The 24,033-nt window shown below is 42.5% G+C and overlaps 1 protein-coding gene and 1 pseudogene across 1 annotated transcript; one reads left to right on the top strand and one right to left on the bottom strand.

The window, feature by feature from the left end:
- Positions 1-11,270: 11,270 nt before the first annotated feature.
- LOC111962590 (cytochrome b-c1 complex subunit Rieske, mitochondrial) lies at positions 11,271-14,771 on the bottom strand. The gene is made up of 2 exons (XM_023985763.2): positions 14,517-14,771; positions 11,271-11,994 (listed from the first exon to the last, which is right to left on the bottom strand). The coding sequence occupies exons 1-2, from the start codon at positions 14,680-14,682 to the stop codon at positions 11,384-11,386; spliced, it is 777 nt and encodes a 258-aa protein (XP_023841531.1). The 5' UTR covers positions 14,683-14,771; the 3' UTR covers positions 11,271-11,383.
- Positions 13,995-23,562, top strand: LOC111961025 (uncharacterized; annotated as a pseudogene).
- The last annotated feature ends 471 nt before the right edge of the window (positions 23,563-24,033 follow it).

Here is a 24,033-nt window from a genome sequence, read left to right on the forward strand (position 1 = left end):
CACAGAGTGTAAATCTCATAATACACAAATCGGAGAGAGACCGAGTGTCTGACGGTATTCGCTCCTCCCTTGTCTTGATTGGATGAAATCTAAAACAAATCAACTAATTAGTTAGGAACTCACAACCACAACAAAGCTGGTTGATACTAGGGCTTTAATTTGAAAGGAAAAAACAGAGACGAAGGCTGAACGAAGATACTCCTTCAGCAGGTAGCATGCACAATAAGCGGAACTACACTAATACCAAGAACGCGAACCAAAGTAGGTAACTGAGTCATATTGCACTTCACATCAGCATAGACAGTCTTATTAAGCATGGTTATTAAGACCATATCTATGTTTTGTTCGAAAAATTTGAATATTTTGCACCTGGTCTTCTATACAATCCAGGTATCATAATAGCTTACTATTGGCCGCAATAAAATAGCAGGCCATACAAGATTGACGATATAGACATCTCAAAGAGGGCTAATGGGACGACATTTGAGGTCCAGAGAACTCTTTTAAGGGTTGCAGTGCAGCACGCATACGCATAGAACCTAGGAGGTAGGTAATACAAGCAGATGTGCCAAACCAGAGAGAACTATAGACTCAAGAAAGCCAGTCAGTTGATTATTGACAAGTTTTATCCAACGACTAGATACCAACAATCGGCAAATAGTTACGCAATACGTGGGTGAAGTAACAAGTTTTCTCGGATCCCCTATAGCGATTTTTTGCATTTTGTTTTCCTACTTACAAAGAATAACTATAGAGGTTTGTAATTTTTTCTGAATATAAATTCACTAGAGGTTGGTGTTAGAGGAAATGAAAGACAAGATCTTGTGAATCTTTCAACTGGTGAGCCAGGACCGCGGAATCTAAAACAGAATCCCATATTAGAAATACTCGCATCATATTGGATTTGTATATAGTTTTAAGTAAATTAATTAGCGTGGCTTTATATTTTATATACAGTGCGATAAGACATCAGCGTAATTTGATAATTACATTCAGAGCAAAATAGCAGATAACTTAATATAATTTCGTCTTATCGTGTAGCAGAAACTTTGGTTTGCAAATTACGAGTCATACAAACGTATATTCTGCTATGTTTACTCTTGCCACACGGCTCTATGTAAACCATGCAGCAGGGATTTTGGCCACTCGCCCTCTCCATAACCAGACTTCTCCAAGTATCTTCATTCATGCATGTTTCCGGGGCTGCAATGCGCACGCGCTGGGGCATAGATAGGCACTTTCGAGGCAGTCGTATTTCAGTCACACTACAACTGCAAGACTTTTCCAAAAGATTATAATTAATTGGTTTTAAAGCTAGTAATGGCGAATTTGATAGCTAGAGGGCCAATTCCACATTCGAGGTAGCACAGTCCTATAAATTGACGGGTTATACATAATGCTTCTTTAACCGGTAAAGATGTTTTGTTCGAATGTGCATGATTTCATAGAGCTGAAATCCTTAGTAGTTGGGCTCTATGCGCATGCTACGTGTGTTGTCTAGATGTGGTAGGTTCAGTTCCATTTTTCCATCGCTAGAGAGAGAGTCTGCGGATCTATTTCTCAAGTTCAGAACGTACCACTTCATTAATTAGCTCTTCTTGTCTTAGGACGCAAATAACTATTCATACATTAACAAAAAAGAATACATGTTGTTATAGGAATGATAGATACATAGTTCTTAGAGAGGTTGGTCTCGAAGCCAAGAGTCTCGCGATACGAGTGGTTAGACATCAATTTCCTCCTTCAAGTCGGTGCAGCTTCGTCCTGTCACCATTTAGCAAGACAAAAGTCTATCTTTACTCCAACATAAGAATGATCGTTTCACCTCCATGCTTCATCTAGGTTGGGATGGTTGTTCTTGGGGTTGTACTAGGCTTTAGGCTCTTAATGGCGAGTATGTTCGACCAAAATAAACCTACATGAGCGCAAGAATTAATAGTATTCTTATTACCTCAAACACGGCGAAGTGGAGTTTAGAACAAAAAATCATTTTGTCATCATCAGACACATGACTTAGTTCGACAGATATTGAAATAGAAATATAAAGATGAGTCTCCTATCCCATTTTTATTGAGCTTCTCTCCACTCTCTGGATACAAGACAGTGTTGTTACCAATGAGGTTTTTGTCCAGAAGCTTTCAGACGGTCTGGACACATGGCAGACTTGGCGTGCTTGACAGTTGTTAGGGTAGGCTTTTAGATGTCTTTGTCCTGTTGCCTCGTGCTTGCAGGAATTTTAATCTCATGAGGGTAGTTGTGTATATTACGCAATTGGTGTTTCTTTCGAAGACTGTGTGTCCGCACACTTGTGTCGTTCAAGTCAGGTCATCTGACTCGGTCTAAGACTGCTGTGTTTACGCTTACTGGGCTGCGTCAATCAAACAACACGACAACTCACCTTCCCTCATGATCGTCAACTGGCATGCGCCTACGCAGTCGCCGAAAAGGAATTGTAAGATTCAATATGACATTCGGTAGACACAGTAACCAACGACCTGAATAGGTTGAGGTGTTGACCGTAAAAACGATACTTTATCAATGATCATTGAAAATTCTTCTCGTTCCTAATTGTATTTCTATAAAATTTTGACGCAATAAGTAAAGTTCGTGTATTTGCCTTCTCCAGCCAAGCTGCTCTTTGTCCTGGAATCTAGTCCTGTAGCCCATGCCTCTTAGCTCTCATAGAGTGCAGAGTCTGCCCATTTTAGCGAAGTGCCTCTCTGATTCCCTTACAGAAACAGCATCTCTGGTCTTGGCCATTGTGGAGAGGTTGGAGTCTGTTTGATTGAGTGTTGTGGGACAGTGTGTCTTTTATCAGGTATACGAGTTTCAAAACAGGTGGCAGTTTAATACAGGGATGAGGTGGAGTTATGACACAGGAAGAGGGATCTTAATATAAAATGAGATAAACGACAGTCTGTGTTGCAGAGCGGTTATCATTACTAGTAGAGTTGGTTGGTAGGTCATGATGTCAAAATCTGACCTATATTCACTAGTCAATCAGTGACAAAAGTGCTATAAATATATTTAAACGTCTATAAATATATATTCATTCTACACATTGTGCACTTCTTTGACAGTGAGATTGTGGGTGATTGGGTGTTTTTTGACGTGATAGATTCGCTCTCTGCACAGTTGAAAGTGTACGTCTAAGTGTCATCATAAATTAAGACCTCTAATACTCGATCTATTGTCTCGCTCAAGTAGGCTAAAACTGCAAAATTCTGATTCAAGGTGCAGGTATCAAGGATTGCCTTTAAATGCAGTTCGCACCTCACTGGTCGAATATAATTCGTACAATACTGTTCCTATACTACAGTTTAGGATCGCTTGTTCCTCGGTAGCATTTAGAGATTCGCTGGGCGCGAAGACTGAAGGAGATTGGTTCGCCTTCCGGTTCTTCTGTTGTACCTCTTTTAGGAACCTGCCAAGCTTATATATTTTTTTTAATGTATTCTTCTTAACAATTCATTCAGAGTTTTTGATAAATAATAGAGAAGATGTTTTCTATCCTAGTAATAATAATTGGCATATTGTCGAGCAAGAATGAGTACGAGGCGTTTAGATTGGGAAGTTTTCCCCACGAATGTAAGTTCACTTAATAAAGTTGTATAAATCAGCTGGGCAAGAACTTATTATATATACGGAGCCAAGCGTCAACTTACCAACATTACGACCAGGAATAACGACTTTCCCGAAGCGGATCCCATGTTTGGACCACCACCAGGACAATGGATCGATCCCAGAGGCGACCCACAACAACGGCGCCGCAGAAGGGGCACTAAAAGGTGTAGCTATTCCCTCTGCAAGGCAATCAACAAGCAAAGCTCAATATAGAGAAAGTAGAGTTGCAATTCAACGGCTCACACACGGGTCGTATGTGGCAGGGTCTAAAGTCAATATTTCGGTTAATTACAAAAGAAAACCCAGCCCATCGCGGCCAACGATGTATTGTCCTGTCACAAACATAAACCAACTTTTTGCGCTCGCTTTTGAGGACAATACAGTGCCCATGCAGATGGTCTCCATCACCCAGTCAGCCACGTGAGTAAACATTAAACGTGTTACCCTCGGCAGAGGCTCGCGGCCGCAGACGGCATCACCTAGCCGCGGCTCGCTTTCAGATAGAACTCGGGTACACAGTACGTAAGTTGCAGACCGACGCCATGCACAGGTGTGGTTTACAGCGACTTCCAGGGTAGGACACTTCAACACACTCATAAATCGCAGAGTCTCATTCTCGTCTGATCTGATGAAATCATGTACCACTGCTTGTCGCAACAAATTGGAAAGTGATTCTCGAAGAGGGACTCTAACCTCTTAATAGTACTGGTTCTGTTTCAAGAAAGTAGGTAAGACTAGCGATAGACCTATACAACACAGTTTCGGCTTTAGACTACTGCCCGTAGCGCACTCGTGCCCTCTACATCAGCGTTCGATGTAGAGTTTGGTACGTTGAGTGCTCTTGCAGAGACTAGGATCAATAGAGGATAATCAATATCGAAACCAAGCTACCTTCTTGCACTAGAAGCACCAATTACTAGTTCCATTCCCTAATTTTTCTCGTCTTTTGCACACACGCCCCTGAAGTCATCATGGTCACTCCGTCAATAGCGTAAAATCTGAATATGTCTACCTGCACTCACTGTCCGGGGCCCCAGTGTAACCGCTAAACTACAGTGTCACACTGTGCTACATTATCGTAGCTAATTTTTTTCCCTAATATTGGAACATCCATAGTCCTGGACAAGTAATGTCGTAGGTACACTCCTCCATTATGTTTAAAGAATGGCGGTGTTTTGACGATTAACAATCGTCACCTTACGCTTAGCTATCGATGATAACTCAACCCGATAAGTACCTCAGCTGCAAACTCATTAGCTTGACGACCCGGGGTTCGACCGCACCCTGTGCACTGGGTCCTGACTTTCTGACGGCGTACGGGACAACAATAGTGACGGTTGTTAAGAGGTTTTATGGCGAAACATTAATGACACACCACGGCTGAATCCTTCTAGCTAATGACCACTCCTCAACACTGGGGCCAGGGTGCATTCTCAGCCCTCTCCTGTACTCCTGTTCACCATTGACTGCGTGGCCATGCACGGCCTCACACAAATCATGAAGTTTGAACCGACACTACAGCTTGTAGGCTTGATTACACATAGACGAAACGGCTTACAGGACGAGGTTTGAGGCTCGGAGTGTGGTGTCGGATTTTAAACATTTAGCTCGACGACCAATTTTCATGATACATCAACAGAATATAAACCTATATTAGGAGGAGTTTTGTCAATAAGTAAAGTAATATATATAAGACCATTCTACGTGAGAGACACGCAGAGCTCTGGGATATAGCATTAACTAACATATAACCTATATGATCATGAGCTAAAGCAGCAATGGAAGGAACGGGACATAGGGAACAGCTTTCAAATAGTTCATTTATTCAATTGTCGCTCAAACCACTTTATTACTTCTTAGTAGGAAACTATAAGACTTGAAAATTGCTTTCAGTTCCCCAGCTAAGAATACTTATTGTTTACTAGTGCTGGTGGGAAGAAGAGCGGCAACACGTGAGCTCACATCATCGCATCACTACTCCTAGTTCACACAGGAGGAACTGAACATCATAATTAGACACATCGGAAGTGGTTGTGTGTCTTTTTGTTTGTAAACAAATTTAACATGGAATATCGTTCTTATATAAAAATTGATCTACTATCAAGACTAGAGAACTTTTACAGATGCGGCACAGTTGAGAGCCGGTCCTCCAGAATCGTAGAGGTGCTTTAGGGGGATGCATACAAAGCTGGTACGGCATGATCGACTGCAATAGGGCACAGCCTAAATAACTTCGATAGTTTCTCTCTAAACCAGAGGGGTGGTCCGGCGGTCTGGCCCAACGCTATTATCACGGGAAGGGCAACTAAAAGGCTGCTCTTTCCATTGTACTCCTCAGATCCCCGAGGTGTGCTATTCCCAACTGGGACACAGCAGCTGTGTTGTTGTGCACGAAAGGAAGAGAAGAAGTGCTGGTTTTTGGAAAACGAGACGATGTAGGCTCATCTCAGGCCATCAGAGAGACTCGTTTAAAGTCGCTACGCAAGTCACAGGTCACGATGAACGACTCTAGTAAGAGTAGTACTGCAGCACAATGACTCAGTTATGTATGTGGCACTGATATGAAAGCAACGAACATCGGGTTGTTGTGTGTGGGATCAGTTGTAATCATGGATACTAGTCACTAATAATTCCACTTTAATAATTCGTTTACATTTTAACTGTATAGTGTGTAATTGGATTGCCATTTCTCCATTTCTATCCAATGGATATGACTTAGACAAGTCTTGCTAATCGGCCAGCACCTGACCATAAACACGTTTCATCTATTTATTGTAATATATTTACTCTCCCATCGGATTCATTTAGGACTTTGTCGTGTATTAGTACGATCTACTCTGTTAGCCTTATATTCACTGATCTGGTCGGTAACTAGAAGCAACAAGCTATTTGTTGTCTTACTCACATTAATATAATTGCTAACCTCAAATGTATGTATGATGAACAATAAAATTGATTTGAGTGTAATTTTACTGTGTTTAGAATCTTTTTGTTTTTTTCACTTTTGTTTATCTTTTTCACTTGCTTTTGTGGCAATGTAACCATCATGTTTCTCTGGCAATAAGAGACTCTTCTTCAATTGCAAATGATATTGTTACATATGTGAGCATGCATAAGCTTTGGTTGGACGTAGTAATGAGATAGATAGGCTTTAGAGCAGGCAAAGAGTGGTGCAGTCGGTTTTGAATGTTTATACTGAACTTTGTTGTCTGTCACATGGACTACTTTTTTACTCTCAAAATCTCTGACCCTGTGCACTAACGTGGTAAACTTTTCATTTCATCGGTAGACCATTCCATTCTTGTCGGCCGGCTAAGGAGTATTGGTGTCTCTGAGGGGTCTTTGGCCTGGTTTGCTAACTACCTCTCTCAGAATGCAGTGTATGAAGTCAGAACATCTGCRGTCTCAGCCACTGCCTGTCACCAAGGGTGTACCCCAAGGCTTGAATCTAGGTCCCACGCTCTTCTCAATTTACATCAACAACATAGCTCAGGCAGTAGGAAGCTCTCTCGTCCATTTATATACAGATGATACAGTCTTATGCTCAGCTGGCCCCTCCCTAGATTTTGTGTTAAAACTCTCTACAACAAAGCTTTCTTAGTATCCAACAAGCTCCATCTGCCCTTAACCTTGTTCTGAACACCTCCAAAACAAAAAGGCATTTGGTAAGAAGAATGCCCCTCTCCCCACAGGTGTGTTTACTACCTTTGAGGGTTTAGAGCTTGAGGTAGTCACCTCATGCAAGTACTTGGGAGTATGGCTGGACAGTACACAGTCCTCCTCTCAGCACATATCAAAGCTGCAGGCTAAAGTTAAATCTAGATTTGATTTCCTCTATCATAGTCGCTCCTCTTTCACCCCAGCTGCCAAACTAACACTGATTCAGATGATCATCCTACCCATGCTAGATTACGGAGACGTAATTTATAGATCGGCAGGTAAGTGAGTGCTCTCAAGCGGCTAGATGTTCTTTACCATTCAGCCATCAGATCAGATTGAGATCAGATTGACACCAATGCTCTTTATAGGACACATCACTGCACTCTATAGTCTTCTGTAAACTGGTCATCTCTGTATACCCATTGCAAGACCCACTGGTTGATTATTTATAAAAACTTCTTATGCCTCACTCCCCCCTATCTGAGATATCTACTGCAGCCCTCATCCTCCACATACAACACCCGTTCTGCCAGTCACATTCTGTTAAAGGTCCCCAAAGCGCACACATCSAATCATGGACACTCTTACTGACAGTTGTGGCTGCTTTGCGTGATGTATTGTTCTCTACCTTGTTGCCGTTTGTGCTGTTGTCTGTGCCCAATAATGTTTGTACRCGGTTTTGTGCTGCTGCCATGCTGTGTTGTCATGTGTTGCTGCCGTGCTGTTGTTTTAGGTCTCTCTTTATGTAGTGTTGTCTCTTGTCGTGATGTGTGTTTTGTCCAATATTTTTTATAGGGCCCCGTCTCCTCAGGAGGCCTTTTACTTTTTGGTAGGCCGTCATTGTAAATAAGAATTTGTTCTTAACCGACTTGCCTAGTTAAATAAAAGTTAAATAATATTAAATTAAAAAGAGAACTTCTACCAGCAATATTTATCAAATGCATTAGAGATATGCTAATTTCATGTGATAATTAACTCATGACTCCCAATATGGGAATGACTAAATCTTATTGGAAAAAGAAAATCAGACCATATGAAAAACTATTAACACGTTTCAGACCGCTTTTCATTGGCTCATCGCCCTCTAGTGGCTTTAGATGAAATTAACCAATCCAATGAAGCACTGGGCCAGTGCGTTTTGCATGGCCCGGTGAGTGGAGATTTCAATTAAGGAACAATGAAATAGTCTAAAATGTGCTAACTCCGTTCACCCTGGGCACAGGGCCATGCAAAACGACCGTGACAAGGCTCAATGGAAATCAAGAATGAGGCTTTAAAACCAATGACATAGATATGCACATTGTTTAAAAACAAAAACAATAATTTTGACTGGCATCAAACCTTAAAATAAATCTAGCAAGCATACAGTTTAATAAGGATTTGAGTTAATCAGCAAGGTAGTTTGACTATTAAGTTTATATTGCAGTATTTGTATCTTACCACTGTGTAGCTCACATGCAATGTCAGAGAGCAAATTATACTTGTATCCTCATCATGAAGTGATACATTGTAACTTGAACTGTAGCAAATAGGAATTAGCATTAATGTTAAAACCYAAACAAGTAGAATACTTACATCTCTATTATACTGTAGTACCCTGACAATGCTTATCTATTATTGTGGCCACATATTTCCTGCTGTTCAAATGTCACTTATGTTTTAAAGTCATCATACCCATTTGATTATTGAAGAATGTGGGTCTGAACCCTCAACCTTTGTTCCCCAGAATGTCCCAACGAAGGAAATATGTGTTCTGAGTTGTCTGTAAAACAGCAGATAAAGGCCACTGTGATCTTACAAAGGGGCCGTGGCAGCAGGGGGTCTAGCCTTTGCAAGAGGACTGGTTGGAGCCCCCCTTGGCATTGCTATTCAAATCAAATGTTATGTCACATGTGCCAAATACAACAGGTGTAGGTAGACCTTACGGTGAAATGCTTAGTTACAAGCCCTTAACCAACAATGCATTTCTGGAAATAGGCATAAGAAAACATTTACTAAATAATAAAAAAATGAAATGTATAAAAGCAACAATGACGCTATATTCAGGGGGTACCGGTACCGAGTCAATGTGCGGGGGTACAGGTTAGTTGAGGTAATTTGTACATGTAGATGGGGTAAAGTGACTATGCAGATAAAACAGTGAGTAGCAGAACTGTAAAATAAAGGGGGGGGGGGGGGTGAGAATAGTCTGACTTGGGCGACTGGAGTCTGACAATATTTTTGGGGCCTTCCTCTGACACCACCTAGTATATAGGTCCTAGATGGCAGGAAGCTTGGCCCCAGTGATGTACTGGGCCGTATGCACTACCCTCTGTAGCGCCTTATGGTCAGATGCAGAGCATTTGCCATACCAGGCGGTGATGCAACCGGTCAGAATGCTCTTGACTGTACAGCTGTAGAACTTTGAGGATCTGGGGACCCATGTCAAATCTTTTCAGTCTCCTGAAGGGGAAGAGGCGTTGTCATGCCCTCTTCGCGACGGTCTTGGTGTGTTTAAGCCATGATAGTTCGTTGGCGATGTGGACACCAAGGAATTTGAAACTCAAGTTCACTGAGGATTATCAAAATGAAAAGAATTCTTGTCAGCTTAATGAGAATTCCTAACTAATATTGTTAGTAGCCAACTGTATAATGCTCCATGTCAAGGGGTGAGATCACTTAGACCATACACTTCAAAATCATAAGAATTATGCACGAACTAAGTAAACTTCATAGAGAACAATGGCTTGTGGTCTGTAAAATTTAAAACGGTTGTTTAACTGATGCTTTATTTCAGACATATCTCCCTACCTCTTCCGAATCATCTGTCAGGGGGTGCCGTCAGTGGCCTACTGGGATGCTGGATGAGCAGTTCATGCCGCTGCCTCCAATCATGGAACTGACCCCGGTGCATCGTCAGAAGCTCTGATGTCATGGGTGATGTCTAGTTGACCAACATGGCCCAGCTGACTGCCCTGGTCATGGGTAACACCACCCTACAGCAGCAGGTGACTGCTGCCCTCGTGGGTTATGTGACCAAGGGGCACCAGCCAGAGGTGCAGTATGTAGACTGACAAGGCCTCTGAGGGGAGTCAAGAGAACACATCTCTTTAGGGTTCTCAAAGGAAATTATGCTGTTATACCATTTTGAACAATCTCAATTGCAGATTTTCAAATGAAGGACATGACACTATTAATAGTGGGGCTGTACACTGAAGGAGGAAAACCTCCATGGTCCATGAGAAGGAGACACTGATTGAAAGAACAAGTTCATGAAATTATTTACTGTGACTTCAAAGGTTTGTCCTTTGTTTGGACTACCCAAATTAAGAATTGTGAACAGATACCCATTTAATTATGTTCTTCTGGAAGTCCCTCATACGCTACATCTGTGAAAGCTGCCACTTATCAAGTCAGTTGTTGCGAGACTGGTGTGCTCTGCATGTCTAAACATAAGAATATAGGGGCCAACCCTTCTTCAGGGTTTGGTTTATACTCACAACAGTCCTTTTATTGAGTCGGTGCCATAAAGAATGCATTCAACTTTTATCATGTTGACAAACTGAAGTTCACACTGAAGTATACCAATAGGCCAGTGTATACCCATCTTACCTGTGTTGATGGTAATATCACCACCCCTTGACATGGAGCAATCCAAATGTGAACACTACTGCGGTTTGCTGCCTACAATCTGAAAAGGTACATTTTCAACAATTAAAAGGCAACAGGAATGTTTGTGTTGATTTGCAGCAGTTAGAATGAGGTTCCTCCAGTTCAGCGAGGCAAATCACCCTGGTTCCTGACACTATAGCCTACCAAGATATCCTGGAGGCCCTAAAACTCTTCAGGAGAATTCAGAGCATTGCAGACAAAATGTAGAACMTAACCATCTTTGGCAAGAGATTTAACAGACTACCCAGAGTAGGTCACCTGAGAGCAAAGCGCTGGATCCAATGTTAACTGGTTTTATCTTACCTTTGAACAAATACACAAAAACATGTTTCAGGTTATTTTAAATGTCCCTTTATTAGTAACCTTTCTTTAACCTAAGTTCTCAGACAGACCCATTTGAAAAAAGATATATAAACATACTAGAGAGGGAAGTAATGGAGCARGAACATTATCCCACAACAACGGTGTCGTCGTCTGGGAATTCGTAATAGGGCACCTCTAGGTTGAGAGGCGCGGGTCCCTTCCGAATCCTCCCTGAGGCGTCGTAGTGGGAGCCGTGGCAGGGGCAGTAGTATCCTCCGTAGTCTCCGGCGTTGGCGATGGGCACACAGCCCAGGTGGGTGCAGACACCGATCACAATGATCCACTTCGGGTTGGCTACGCGGTCCTTGTCGTGTTGGGGGTCACGTAGCATGGCCATATCCACAGCTTCCTCGGTGGCGATCTCCTTCTCAGTTCGGTGGCGGATGAACAGAGGCTTGCCCCTCCACTTGAAGGTCATGTTCTTGCCCTCTGGGATCTCTCCCAGCTTCACCTCAATCTTGGACATGGCCAGCACGTCGGCTGAGGCGCTCATGGAGGAGATGAACTGGGTGGCCACCGTCTTGGCTGTGTAGACYCCCACCACAGCTGTGGCCCCAGTGACCAGGTAGGAGAAGGTCTTCCTGGACTCGCTGCTCTCCTGGGAGGACTTCTTGGGGTCCAGCAACTCAGGACGACGGTAGTCAGAGAAGTCTGGGACCTTGATGTCTGTGTGGGCCATGCGAATTCCACCAGGGGCTACATATGAGAAATATAATATGCWAAATTATGTTCACACTTAATATAGTTCAAGTTATTAGATAGGTTCTTTATACATAAGAGTGATGACAATCAAAGCTGTGGTACATCTAAGGCAACAGTGTGACTTGAGATCAAGCAGACAGTGTAGCCAACAGAGCCGACCCGCTTGCTTACAGCTGCACTAGGGTCGCACAGACTACCTATGTAGATTAAGGCATCCCGGAGCCGGCACGAGATATGGCTCAGAAAACATAACCCAATCCAGGGATGACAAAGGCAGTGTACTTCAAAATTGCCCCATTAGCCCAACTATTACACCGAGGGATTGAACAACACTTTCTGCTAGCCAACTTCTTTTTCTTCTAGGGTGTCATGGTGGTCCGCAAACAATTTAAGTGCATGCCACCACCTACTGTGCTGGAATGTACGATCAATCATGATCTTCCCAATTCTGAATTAACATGAAAATAAAACTAAATCCCTACTAACTTCTGTCACCCTCCCCCTTTATCATGCTGAAACACTCCACCCTTAATGGTTGTTGACATGCTGAACAATCCTAACAGTAATATCTGTTAGCCCCAATCTCTTTTATCGTCTCTACAACCTTCAACCTGGCATTTCTGCTTTCCACAACCGGAGTCATATTGACAACCTTACCAATAAAAGCTATGATGTCAACTTTATTTATCATCAAAGTGCCCTTCGACACCACACATTCATGAGAGCAACCGCCAAACTACGCCAGGACCAGCAGAAACACCAGCACCGACATTAGGTCTACTTACTAAAGGAACAGCCATGGAAGCTTCATCATGCCACAGTGTAGTTCCACCAATCTGTTTTACAGCCTCTGCATACAATACATTATGACTTACTCTATATCTCTGAGCCTCTCTAGCCTGTCTCTGCACCTGGCGTCAACCAAATGCTGCACTACGCCCCCCCCACAATTAGAACACAACCTTCACATTGCTCCCACATTCCTCTTAACCATTGACCCCTCCACACTTGGCACATATTTTCCTTCTTTTACATTGAACAGCTCCATGTACCATTATTTGGCATTTAAAACACTGCAATGGGGATGGGACAAATCCTCTGACATTGAAACTAAGGAATTCTCTGTACTTTCCCAGGCAAAACCTTCTCAAACCTCCGCAGCACTGATAGGCTTTCACATCTGATCTTTCCTACTTATCAACCTTTTGGCCTCAATCACTCTCTCCTTTCACATTTTCTTTAATGTCGTCTACAGACATATTGGGAGCCCGGTGATGACTCCCCTCAATCTAGCATAAGCACCAGGGACATGGTTTTTAATCTTCCTCCCATTAAGCACATCCATTTTTATAATCTCTTGCTGACCCTGGCTACCACAAAATATTAACAAGCTACCATTTCCAATGAACCAAGCTAATTTCACCTACCTCTTTCACTACAGCATGTCYCACTGCTTTGCTTTATCTCGGCCAGGTCGCAGTTGTAAATGAGAACAAGTTCTCAACTAGCTTGCCTGGTTAAATAAAAAATTATAATAAAAAAGTGAGTCGAATAGGGTGCGAGTGAGGCCCTGTGGTCTCAAACACTCACCACATCATTACACTTGCTTCCTACCATGGCCTTCTTTACGAGATGCTCCACTGCTTTCGGTATCATGATCTCTTCTTCCTATGTCTTTCCACTACAGACCAATCCGGTCCTTGACCCTCATCCTCCCGCGTCATACCGTCAAAAAAATGACACGCATATTGTTCGCATTCCAGCACAGCGGTTGCTTCACCAACTTTCTCAGTTTCCTCTGCACTACTCCCCACCATTTCCGACGCCTCAGCGCCACTTTCTTCACGCACGAAATTCAGAAAGTGTACCGGAATTTCCGGACCTTACAAAAGCCACAGCAGCCTTTACGGAGACACGTCACGTTGAACAACAAAGGAGCGGATTGGCGGACACTGCCATTCCAAAATGGCTACTGTGGCTTCTGCTACATAGCATGAATACGAAAATGACAGTTACGTTTTTTTTTGCTCGGCGTATCAATTGGGATAATTCTGAGAAACATGACATCATCCCTGGATTGAGGTACATTTTCTGAGCCATATCTCCCGTCGGCACCGCGGTGTCTTAATCTACACAGGAAGTCTATTACCCCTAGACTCAAGCAGTCGGCTCTGCTGGCTATTAGACAGTGCAACGGTTGATATGTAGAACGTAGCTGATTTTACATTATTTTATGAGGAGTTTGTATTCATATGTAATAGTTAAGCTTCTTATACAGGATGTTGACAAGACCACTCAGGGCGCCATGTCTTGGTCACAACATGAAGTTGACAAGACGAACCATATCAACCTAAACTAAAGCCAAGGAGCAAAGTACAAAAACGTCTGGTTGAGACCCCCCCCCCATTAAAAAAACAAAACAAACAAAAACACTGACATTGAGGCGGGTTAAAAATTACAATATACATTGCCTAAGATCAGCAGCTAACAAGCTAGTTTTCTGAATGCGACCTTACCACTGACGCAAGCTGAAATAGCGGGCGCCTTCTGTGAGCTGGATTTCAGCAGTGAATCTCCCTTCACCGCTCCAGGGAGCAGTGCTTTGAGGGATCCATTCACAGCTACATTGGTCGCCTGCAAGTACGGGGACAAAGCCCCGGAACGAGCGGCTAAGGACAGCATCTTTATCCGAACCAGTAATTTAACTCGGTTGGGGGACACACCGACCTTTGAAAAGACCAGTGAGTTCCTCCTTTTATTGGCAGGTCATCGGCCTGCGTAAAATCCTGACGTATATTTTAGGATGCAGTTTCGATTCTTACAACATATTTGTTAGCTATGTATTTAGTATTTAGCTTCCATTATGCCTCAATAGTAGCATTATTAGCATTAAAATATAAAATAGGTGACTTATTTCGTAATAAGAAGATGCTTCACGTAGATTAATTCCAAAAAGTTTGTAATTTTTCTCCGGCAATTCTTATGCCAGCATTTAAGCTGGGTCCTTGAACTGTAAACAGTCGCTTTATGAATGTTTCCACTAGCTAGATACTACCACCACAAAGTATCGTATGGCTAAATCGCAGAGACATTACTTAGTTTATCTTTGGCTATATCGTAACAAATCATTTGAACAAAAATGAGCTTTTTTGGTCTTATTATTTAAGGTTATTTATTTATCGGGATTTATGCTTTATTTTTTTATTTTTAGGGGGTGGATCAGCTTTAATATTGCGGATATATTGTTACTTCCATCAATGTAATTGTCTGCATAATTTCCAATCCTCCATATATTTTTGGGGTAAATATACACTACCGTTCAAGAGTTTGGGGTCCTTGTTTTTTAAAGAAAAACATTTTTTGTCCATTAAAATAACATAAKATTTATCAGAAATATAGTGTTGACATTATGTAGACATTATTAATGTTGTAAATGACTAGTGTAGCTGGAAACGGGCAGATTTTTTATTGAATATCTACATAGGCTTACAGAGGTCCATTATCAGCAACCATCACTCCTGTGTTCCAATGGCACGGTGTGTTAGTTAATTAATCCAAGTTTATCATTTTAAAAGGCTAATTGATCATTACAAAACCCTTTTGCAATTATGTTAGCACAGCTGAAAACTGTTGTCCTTATTAAAGAAGCAATAAAACAGGCCTTCTTCAGACTAGTTGAGTGTGTGGATTATCAGCACTTGTGGGTTTGATTACAGGCTCAAAATGGCCAGAAACAAAGACCTTCCTTCTGAAACTCGTCAGTCTATTCTTGTTCTGAGATGTGAAGGCTATTCCATGTGAGAAATTGCCAAGAAACACAAGATCTCGTACAACGCTGTATACTACTCCCTTCACAGAACAGCGCAAACTGGCTCTAACCAGAATAGAAAGAGGAGTGCGAGGCGCCGGTGCACAACTGAGCAATAGGACAAGTACATTAGAGTATTTCTCAAACTAGATAGATGCCTCACAAGTCAACTGGCAGCTTCATTAAATAGTATCAGCAAAACACCAGTCTAAACGTCAACAGTTAAGAAGCGACTCCGGGATGCTGGCCTTCTAGGCAGAGGTCCAGTGTCTGTGTTCTTTTGCCCATCTTAATCTTTTATTTTTATTGGCCAGTCTGAGACATGGCTTTTTCTTTGCAACTCTGCCTAGAAGGCCAGTATCCCAGAGTCTCCTCTTCACTGTTGCAATTTTTAAGCCATTCCTGGACCTGTGACCAAAAATGAGCGACATATGGACAGTCCCAAAATGAATGATTTAATGACTCTGCCTTCTCGCAGCAAAATCTGTGATGGACTGTCGTTTCTCTTTGCTTATTTGAACTGTTCTTGCCATAATATGGACTTGGTTTGTTACCAAAAAGGGCTATCTTCTGTATACCACCCCTACCTTGTCAACACAACTGATTGGCTCAAACGCATTAAGAAGGGAAGAAGTTCCACAAATTAACTTTTAACAAGGGACACCTGTTAAATTAAATTCATTAAATGTGACTACCTCATGAAGCTGTTTGAGAGAATGCCAAGAGTGTGCAAAGCTGTCAAGGCAAGGAGTGGCTACTTTGAAGAACCTCAAATGTAAAATATATTTTGATTTGTATAACACTTTTTTTGCTTACTACATGATTCCATTAGTGTTATTTCATATTTCATTAGTTTAATGTAGAAAATAGTAAAAATAAAGAAAAAACATTGAATGGGTTGGTGTGTCCAAACTTTTGACTGGTACTGTATATAAAATTATCTTAAAAACAAGTGAATATCTGGAGATGGTTATGGACAGGTCATGTGAATTGGCTACTGAAGACCACAAGCTAGCTAGCTCCAATATTGTTATTGTTCTGGTGATTACAGGTGATGGTGTTGTGGCTCCATACAATGGGGATGAGGAGTGGAACCCTTGGGAGGCTGAGCAGGCTGATGATCTCTCTGCTCTTCTCAAACGGAGGGAGGCTTTCAGACAATATACCAGGAGCTCATTGACAAGAACAGGCCCAAGAGATACAAAGTTCAAATCTGGGGGAAAGCTGCCATAGGTATGCCATGCCTTTTTAGCGATGCTCTGTGACAAGATGTCCAGTATTGCTTGATATCTCCTCTTACAGTAACAGTTAAGCTACATGATGGTGTAAAACACAAATTATTATGGACATTGTCACACCGAAGTAACTCCTCTCTTCTTTCAGGACTTTACCTTTGGGAACATATTTTAGAAGGGCCCTTCAACCCCACCAACATACTGTAACAGCACAGTGGAGAGAGGGGGAGATCTAGGTGGGAAAGATAGATTTCACGTAAGGCATCACAAATGAGACTTATGTCATAATAAAAGATGCATATGATCTTGCTGATGTCAGTTCTTCTGCCCCCCCACCTTTCTATCTCTCTCTCTCCCTTTTTCTTTTCTTTGTCTATAGTTTCTACACAGGCCCAGTGGTGATCCAGGGCCACGTTCCTTTGGACACAGACAGTGTGGTTCTGGTGCTGAATGGCCAGGAGCAACAGAAGATCTCCTGCGCTACCCGGTGGTTGCAGCACATCCAGACCCTCATGTAGGTTGATGCTGTAAACCGTTTAGCCGTGGTACTGCTAGGCAGCAAGCGCTGCACCAAGGACTGGATCAGCATCTACCTGAGGAGGCATGGGGGCTTCGTGGACCTGCTCTTCCTGGTCTATGGAAGCCCCTGGGTCAATGACAAGGATGTCTTCCAGTGGCCTGTTGGAGTAGCCACATATGTCTTCTTTTCTGGGATCTGGGGCCATGTAACAAGGTTTTCAGAGTATGAGTGCTGATCTAGGATCAGTTGGATATAATTATATGGACAGGGGGGAACTGATCAGCACTTTGAATATGGACCCAGATTTTCTTTCTCATGATCTAAGAGTTCCTCTCTTGTTTGTCTTTTACCCTCACTATACACTTTTTATTTAGCTCATGTTTCCATTTCAGTACACTATACCTAGCCATTGTACTAGAAAGAAGCGTTATTTGACTGTGGATTTCTATGTCTCTCTCTGTTCAGATACAGGCAGTTTCCTGTAGTCATGGCAAACTCCCAGATGGTGAACTCCACCAGGCCCTTCCTCTGTAACTTCCTGGGAACTGTCTACAAGAACTCCGCGAGGGAAACACTAATGGGGATCTTGAAAAAAAACAGGACTGGACAAAGAGTGCATCATTACTGCCTGAGAGAAGTATGTCGCTATGCTATCGCTGTCGAGCACCGTTTGTTTCAGTTCACGGTAATGGTTTTCAGTCCAATTTWTGCATCCTGGCTCACTTCACTGGAAATACTCTTGTTATTAGGCCTTGTTTACCAATAAAATACCAACTCTGACATTCTCAAATAGCAGTTCAACTCTTTTGATCTTTGTGTTAGCAGTTGATGTTGTTCTTTAATAACACAGACTCCAAAGCAAATCAGGTGTAGGAAAATAGGTTTATTCAAAGAGGATAAATCATAGATGTTATGCTGAGAGGTAGATTGTAGATTGTCATGCTCAAATGTCCTCAAAGGTTCTCTCCAGTGAACAAAGTGACAGGATGTAGTTTATAACCTAGCCCTAGCCTGTGGTTGACCAATTACAATTCCTTGCAATAAAACTGGGCCAATGGCCAAATAACAAGTATCCTATTTCAGGCTCACTGTATAGACAAATTCCTCCCACATCTCTGACCCATTGCTCATTAATCCCCTATTACAGAAAAAAAACACTATTTCCATTGATCGTTAGTACTCTATTGACTTCTTGACCTCTCGTCCTCTACGTTGTGTATTTATCTTCGAAATATTCTTAAATTTGCATCTTTTTTTTTATGAAGAGGAAAGGAGAATTTACAAGAACTGTGTATATATTCACAACAGAAGCACTGTTTAAATGTGTAATACATTAAATTAACCCTCTGCTCACTATTCCTTACAGTCACTCCTCCTCCTCTCCTGCATCAGGTGGCTTCCTCAGGAGACAGCAAAGAGTCTGAGACGGTACCAGACAGCCCTGGCCCAAAAGCGAGCTCACCCTCTGCCCGGTGGGAATCTACATGGAGTGCTAACGCATCTACGAGGCCTGTGCCTATGGTTCGGTGCCCGTGGTGGAGGACATTGTGACCCCAGGTGGGTGCTCTGCTGTACACAGCTCCCCACTGCGTCTCCTCAAAGCTGCAGGAGCCCTCTTCATCTTTCTCAAGGACTGGAAGGAGCTGCCAGGCTTCCTGGAGAAGGGGATGAGCAAGGAGAAGAGGACTGAGAGGAGGAGACTGCTGGAGTGGTATAGCAGTTTCCGCCTGAAGATGAAGGACAGGTTCACCGAGGTCTTAGAGGTCAACCGCAAGGCTCTCCAGAGGGTAGTGAGGTCTGCACAACGCATCACCTGGGGGCAAACTACCTGCCGTCCAGGACACCTACAGCACCCGATGTCACAGGAAGGCCAAAAAGATCATCAAGGACAACAACCACCCGAGCCACTGCCTGTTCACCCCGCTACCATCCAGAAGGCGAGGTCAGTACAGGTGTATCAAAGCTGGGACCATGAGACTGAAAAACAGCTTCTATCTCAAGGCCATCAGACTGGTAAACAGCAATCATTAACGCAGAGTGGCTGCTGCCTACATAGACTCACTAGTCACTTTAAACAATGCCACTTTAATAATGTTTACATGTCTTACATTACTCATCTCATATTACTCATCTCATATGTTTATACTGTATCTTATACCATCTATTGCATCTTGCCTATGCCGCTCGGCCATCGCTCATCCATATATTTATGTACATATTCTTATTCCATCCCTTTAGATTTGTGTGTATTAGGTAGTGGTTGGGGAATTGTTAGATATTACTGCACTGTCGGAACTAGAAGCACAAGCATTTCGCTACACTCGCATTAACATCTGCTAACCATGTGTATGTGACCAATAAAATGTAATTTGATTTAAGGAGGCGTTCTTCAAAAACAGCTGAGAGAAACTTACAGCTCAGAGGAAAATGGCTCATACTTACAAGGAACAATGTGGATTTCATTTTAAGTGTGTCTTCAGGGAGAGAAGCCAAATGTCTTGGGGTTTATGTGGGTAATTTGTAAAGCTACCACTAGACAACAAATAAAATTGTATTTGTTACATGCGTCAAATACAACAGGTGTAGACTTTACCGTGAAATGCTTGCTTCCTAACCCTTCCCAACAATGCACTTTTTTGTTGTTGCATGAGAAATAAAATACACAAGAATTAAGCTATATACAGATTGTACCAATGTGCAGCGGTACGAGGTAGATGTGTACATTAAAGCAGAGTAAAGTGACTAGACATCAGGATAGCTAATAAGAGTCAAATAAAAAACCGTAGCAGCAGCATATGATGAGTGTAAAAGTGTGTGTTGTGTCAGTTTGCATGTGTGTGCATCTGTAGTGAATGTGTGGGTTTTGTGTGAGAGTGTCAGTGTAGTCCAGGAGTAGGCGACTAGATTCAGCGGATGGTTGAGGGGGCCGGAACATAATCATTTACACYGAAAATTGACAACACCTAAGCCCAAAAATAGATTTATATTTGAAAATAATAATTTCAAACCTTGATTACATTGAGACACGATCACTTGTCTCTTCTTTTATTTGTGGGATTACTTGGGAACAGATTTCCCAATTTTTTGGGGGCTGAATTCTTGGTGATTTTCCTGTCTTTTTCTTACTAAACTTTTACAAAAAAATCACTTGCGAGCTTGTTTTGGCCTGTGGGCCGCCTTTTGCCGGTGTGTTCAGACCCCTTGACTTCTTCCACATTTTGTTACGTTACAGCCTTATTCTAAAATGGATTAAATCAAATACATTTCTCAGCAATCTATAGACAATACCCCATAATGACAAAGCGAAAACATTGAAAATAAAAAACAGAAATACCTTATTTACGTAGGAATTCAGACCCTTTGCTATGAGACTCGAAATTGAGCTCCGTTGCATCCTGTTTCCATTGATCATCCTTGAGATGTTTATATAACTTGATTGGAGTCCTCCTGTGGTAAATTCAGTTGATTGGACTTGATTTGGAAAGGCACACACCTGTCTATATAAGGTCCCACAGTTGACAGCGCATATCAGAGCAGAAACCAAGCCATGAGCTACATCATTCTTAAATGAAATAAGTTTGTAACCACCTAGGCTCTTCCTAGAGTTGGCCATCCAGACAAACTGAGCAATCAAGGGAAAAGGGCCAGGGAGGTGATCAAGAACCCCATGGTCACTCTGGCAGAGCTCTAGTGTTCCTCTGTGGAGATGGGAGAACCTTCCAGAAGGACAACTATTTCTGCATCACTCCACCAATCAGGCCTTTATGGTAGTGTCCAGATGGAAGCCACTCCTCAGTACTAGGCACATGACAGACCACGAGAAACAAGATTCCCTGGTCTGATGAATCCAAGATTGAACTCTTTGGCCTGAATGTCAAGCGTCACATCTGGAGGAAACCTGGTACCATCCCTATGGTGATGCATGGTGGTTGGCAGGGACTGGGAGKCAAGTCAAGATCGAGGCAAAGATGAACGGAGCAAAGTACAGAGAGATCCTTGATGAAAACCTGCTCCATAGCGCTCAGGACCTCAGACTGGGGCCTAGGTTCACCTTCCAACAGGACAACGACCCAAAGCACACAGCCAAGACAACACAGGAGTGGCTTCGGGACAAGTCTCCGAATGTCCTTGAGTGGCCCAGCCAAAGCCCATACTTAAACCCGATCAAACATCTCTGGAGAGACCTGAAAATAGCTGTGCAGCAACACTCCTCATACAACCTTACAGACCTTGAGAGCATCTGCAGAGAAGAATTGGAGAAACTCCACAAATACAGGTGTGCCAAGCTTGTAGCGTCATACCCAAGAAGACTTGATGCTGTAATCACTACCAAATGTGCTTCAACAAAGTACTGAGTAAAGGGTCTGAATACTTATGTAAATGTGATATTTCAGTTTTTTATTTTTAATACATTTGCAAAAATTTCTGAACTGMTTTTTTTTATTTGTCATTATGGGATATGTGTAGATTGAGGGAGGGAAAAAAAACATTTAATCAATTTTAGAATAAGGCTGTAACAACAAAATTTGGAGAAAGTCAAAAGGAGTCTGAATACTTTCCGAAGGTACTGTATATAGTGTATGGGAAGATCTCAATTGCATACTCCTCGTGTCCTGTTCTCGTAGGGTCAATGCAGATAGTCTGGGTAACCATTTCATAAACTATTTAGCAGTTTTATGGCTTGGGGTAGAAGCTGTCTCGGAGCCTATTGTTCCGTGAGCCCATACTGGTACCGTTTGCTGGACGGTAGTAGTGTGAACAGTCTAAGGCTTGGGTGGCCGAAGCCGCAGGCAATTTTTTGGGGCCTTCCTCTGACATCGCCTGATACAGAAGTCCTGGATGTAGCACTTTGCAGTCGAGGGCAGTGCATTTGCCATGCCAAGCGGTGATGCAGCCATTCAAGAGGCTCTTGATGGTGAAGCTGTAGAACCTTTTGAGGATGCGAGGGCCCATGCCAAATCTTTTCAGCCTCCTGAATGTGTCCTCAGTGTCCTCTAAACGACTGTGCGGTTGTGTGTGAACCATGTAAGTCCTTAGTAATGTGGGCGCCAAGGACCTTCAAGCTCTCGACCCGCTTCACTACAGCCTTTCTCGATGGGGATGTGCTCTCCCTTCTTTCTCCTGTAGTCCACTATCATCTCTTTGGTCTTACTGATGTTGAGGAAGAGGCTGTTGTCCTGGCACAACACTGCCAAATCACTGACCTCCTCTCTGTAGGCTGTCTCATCTCCGTCGGTGATCAGGCCTACCACCGTTGTGTCATCAGCAAACGTGATGATGGTGTTGGAGTCGTGCATGGCCAGGCAGTCGTGGGTGAACAGCGAGTACAAGAGGGTACTAAGCACACACCTCTGGTAAGTGTGGCGGAGGTGTGTTGCCTATCGTCAGGAAGTCTAGGTTCCAGTTGCAGAGGGAGGTGTTCAGTCCCAGGACCCCGAGCTTGGTGATGAGCTTGGAGGGGACTATGGTGTTGAACGCTGASTTGTAGTCTATGAACAGCATTCTCACAAAGTTATTTCCTGTCTTTTCCAGGTGGGAGGGGTCAGTGTGAAGTGCAATTGAGATTGCGTCATCTGTGGATCTGTTGGGATGGTATGCGAATTGGTGTGGGTATAGGGTGTCTGGGATGATGCTGTTGATGTGTGTCATGACCAGCCTTTCAAAGCACTTTAATTGTGGTTGAACTTACGTATACTGAATGCACACAATTCAAAGCAGTATTGTGATGGGCCTTTTAGTATTTTTTACCCATCTCGATATTTATCAGCTGGATATCTAATTTTCCTTTATGTTTAGTCATAGATCCACCTTTAAARTGTTATGTAGGGTTTGTTATTGTGACAGCGGTAAGTGTATCTCCAATGCAATCGCTGTAAACCATATCCTAAGATGCGTTCATGCTGCTAATGAAATGTAGCTTGAAAAATTAACACTGTTCCCTTTCTGTGAAATGTTGTGCAATGTTTGTCTTTCCATTAAAACATGTAACACCTTAAAAATTGTTATTTAATAGGATATGTGTACAGGAGACTGGAAATAATGAATCTGCACCATAACATGATCTCCAGCAGATGGAGTTATAGAACCACAGTAATTTCAGTACATATTGTTTTGTTGAATGTACAGGTATAGTGAGCAGAATTAACACTTGGTTACAATGGGAATGGTTATATTAAGAGGTTTCTTCTCACAAAGCATGCTTAACACCAAATGTGCACAATTTTCTCATAGGGCCCTCATCAGATCCTGGTAAAGAAAACAACTGTACGTAAACTGATGGCACTTTCACATAAGATAAATATTTTTTTGTTACACAGATCCGTAGGTTCTAGTGTGGTACCATAGACATAATGGAGACGTCACACAGCACAGTGAGGATAGATGGATGACTTCTAATGTAAAGAATTAAAACTAAAATATTGTATTGAATATATTTCTTCTTTCTTACAGTCATTTTTAAGTGTAGAGAC

Source organism: Salvelinus sp. IW2-2015, linkage group LG4q.1:29 (assembly GCF_002910315.2).
Source record: "Salvelinus sp. IW2-2015 linkage group LG4q.1:29, ASM291031v2, whole genome shotgun sequence".
Classification (NCBI taxonomy): Eukaryota; Metazoa; Chordata; class Actinopteri; order Salmoniformes; family Salmonidae; genus Salvelinus; species Salvelinus sp. IW2-2015.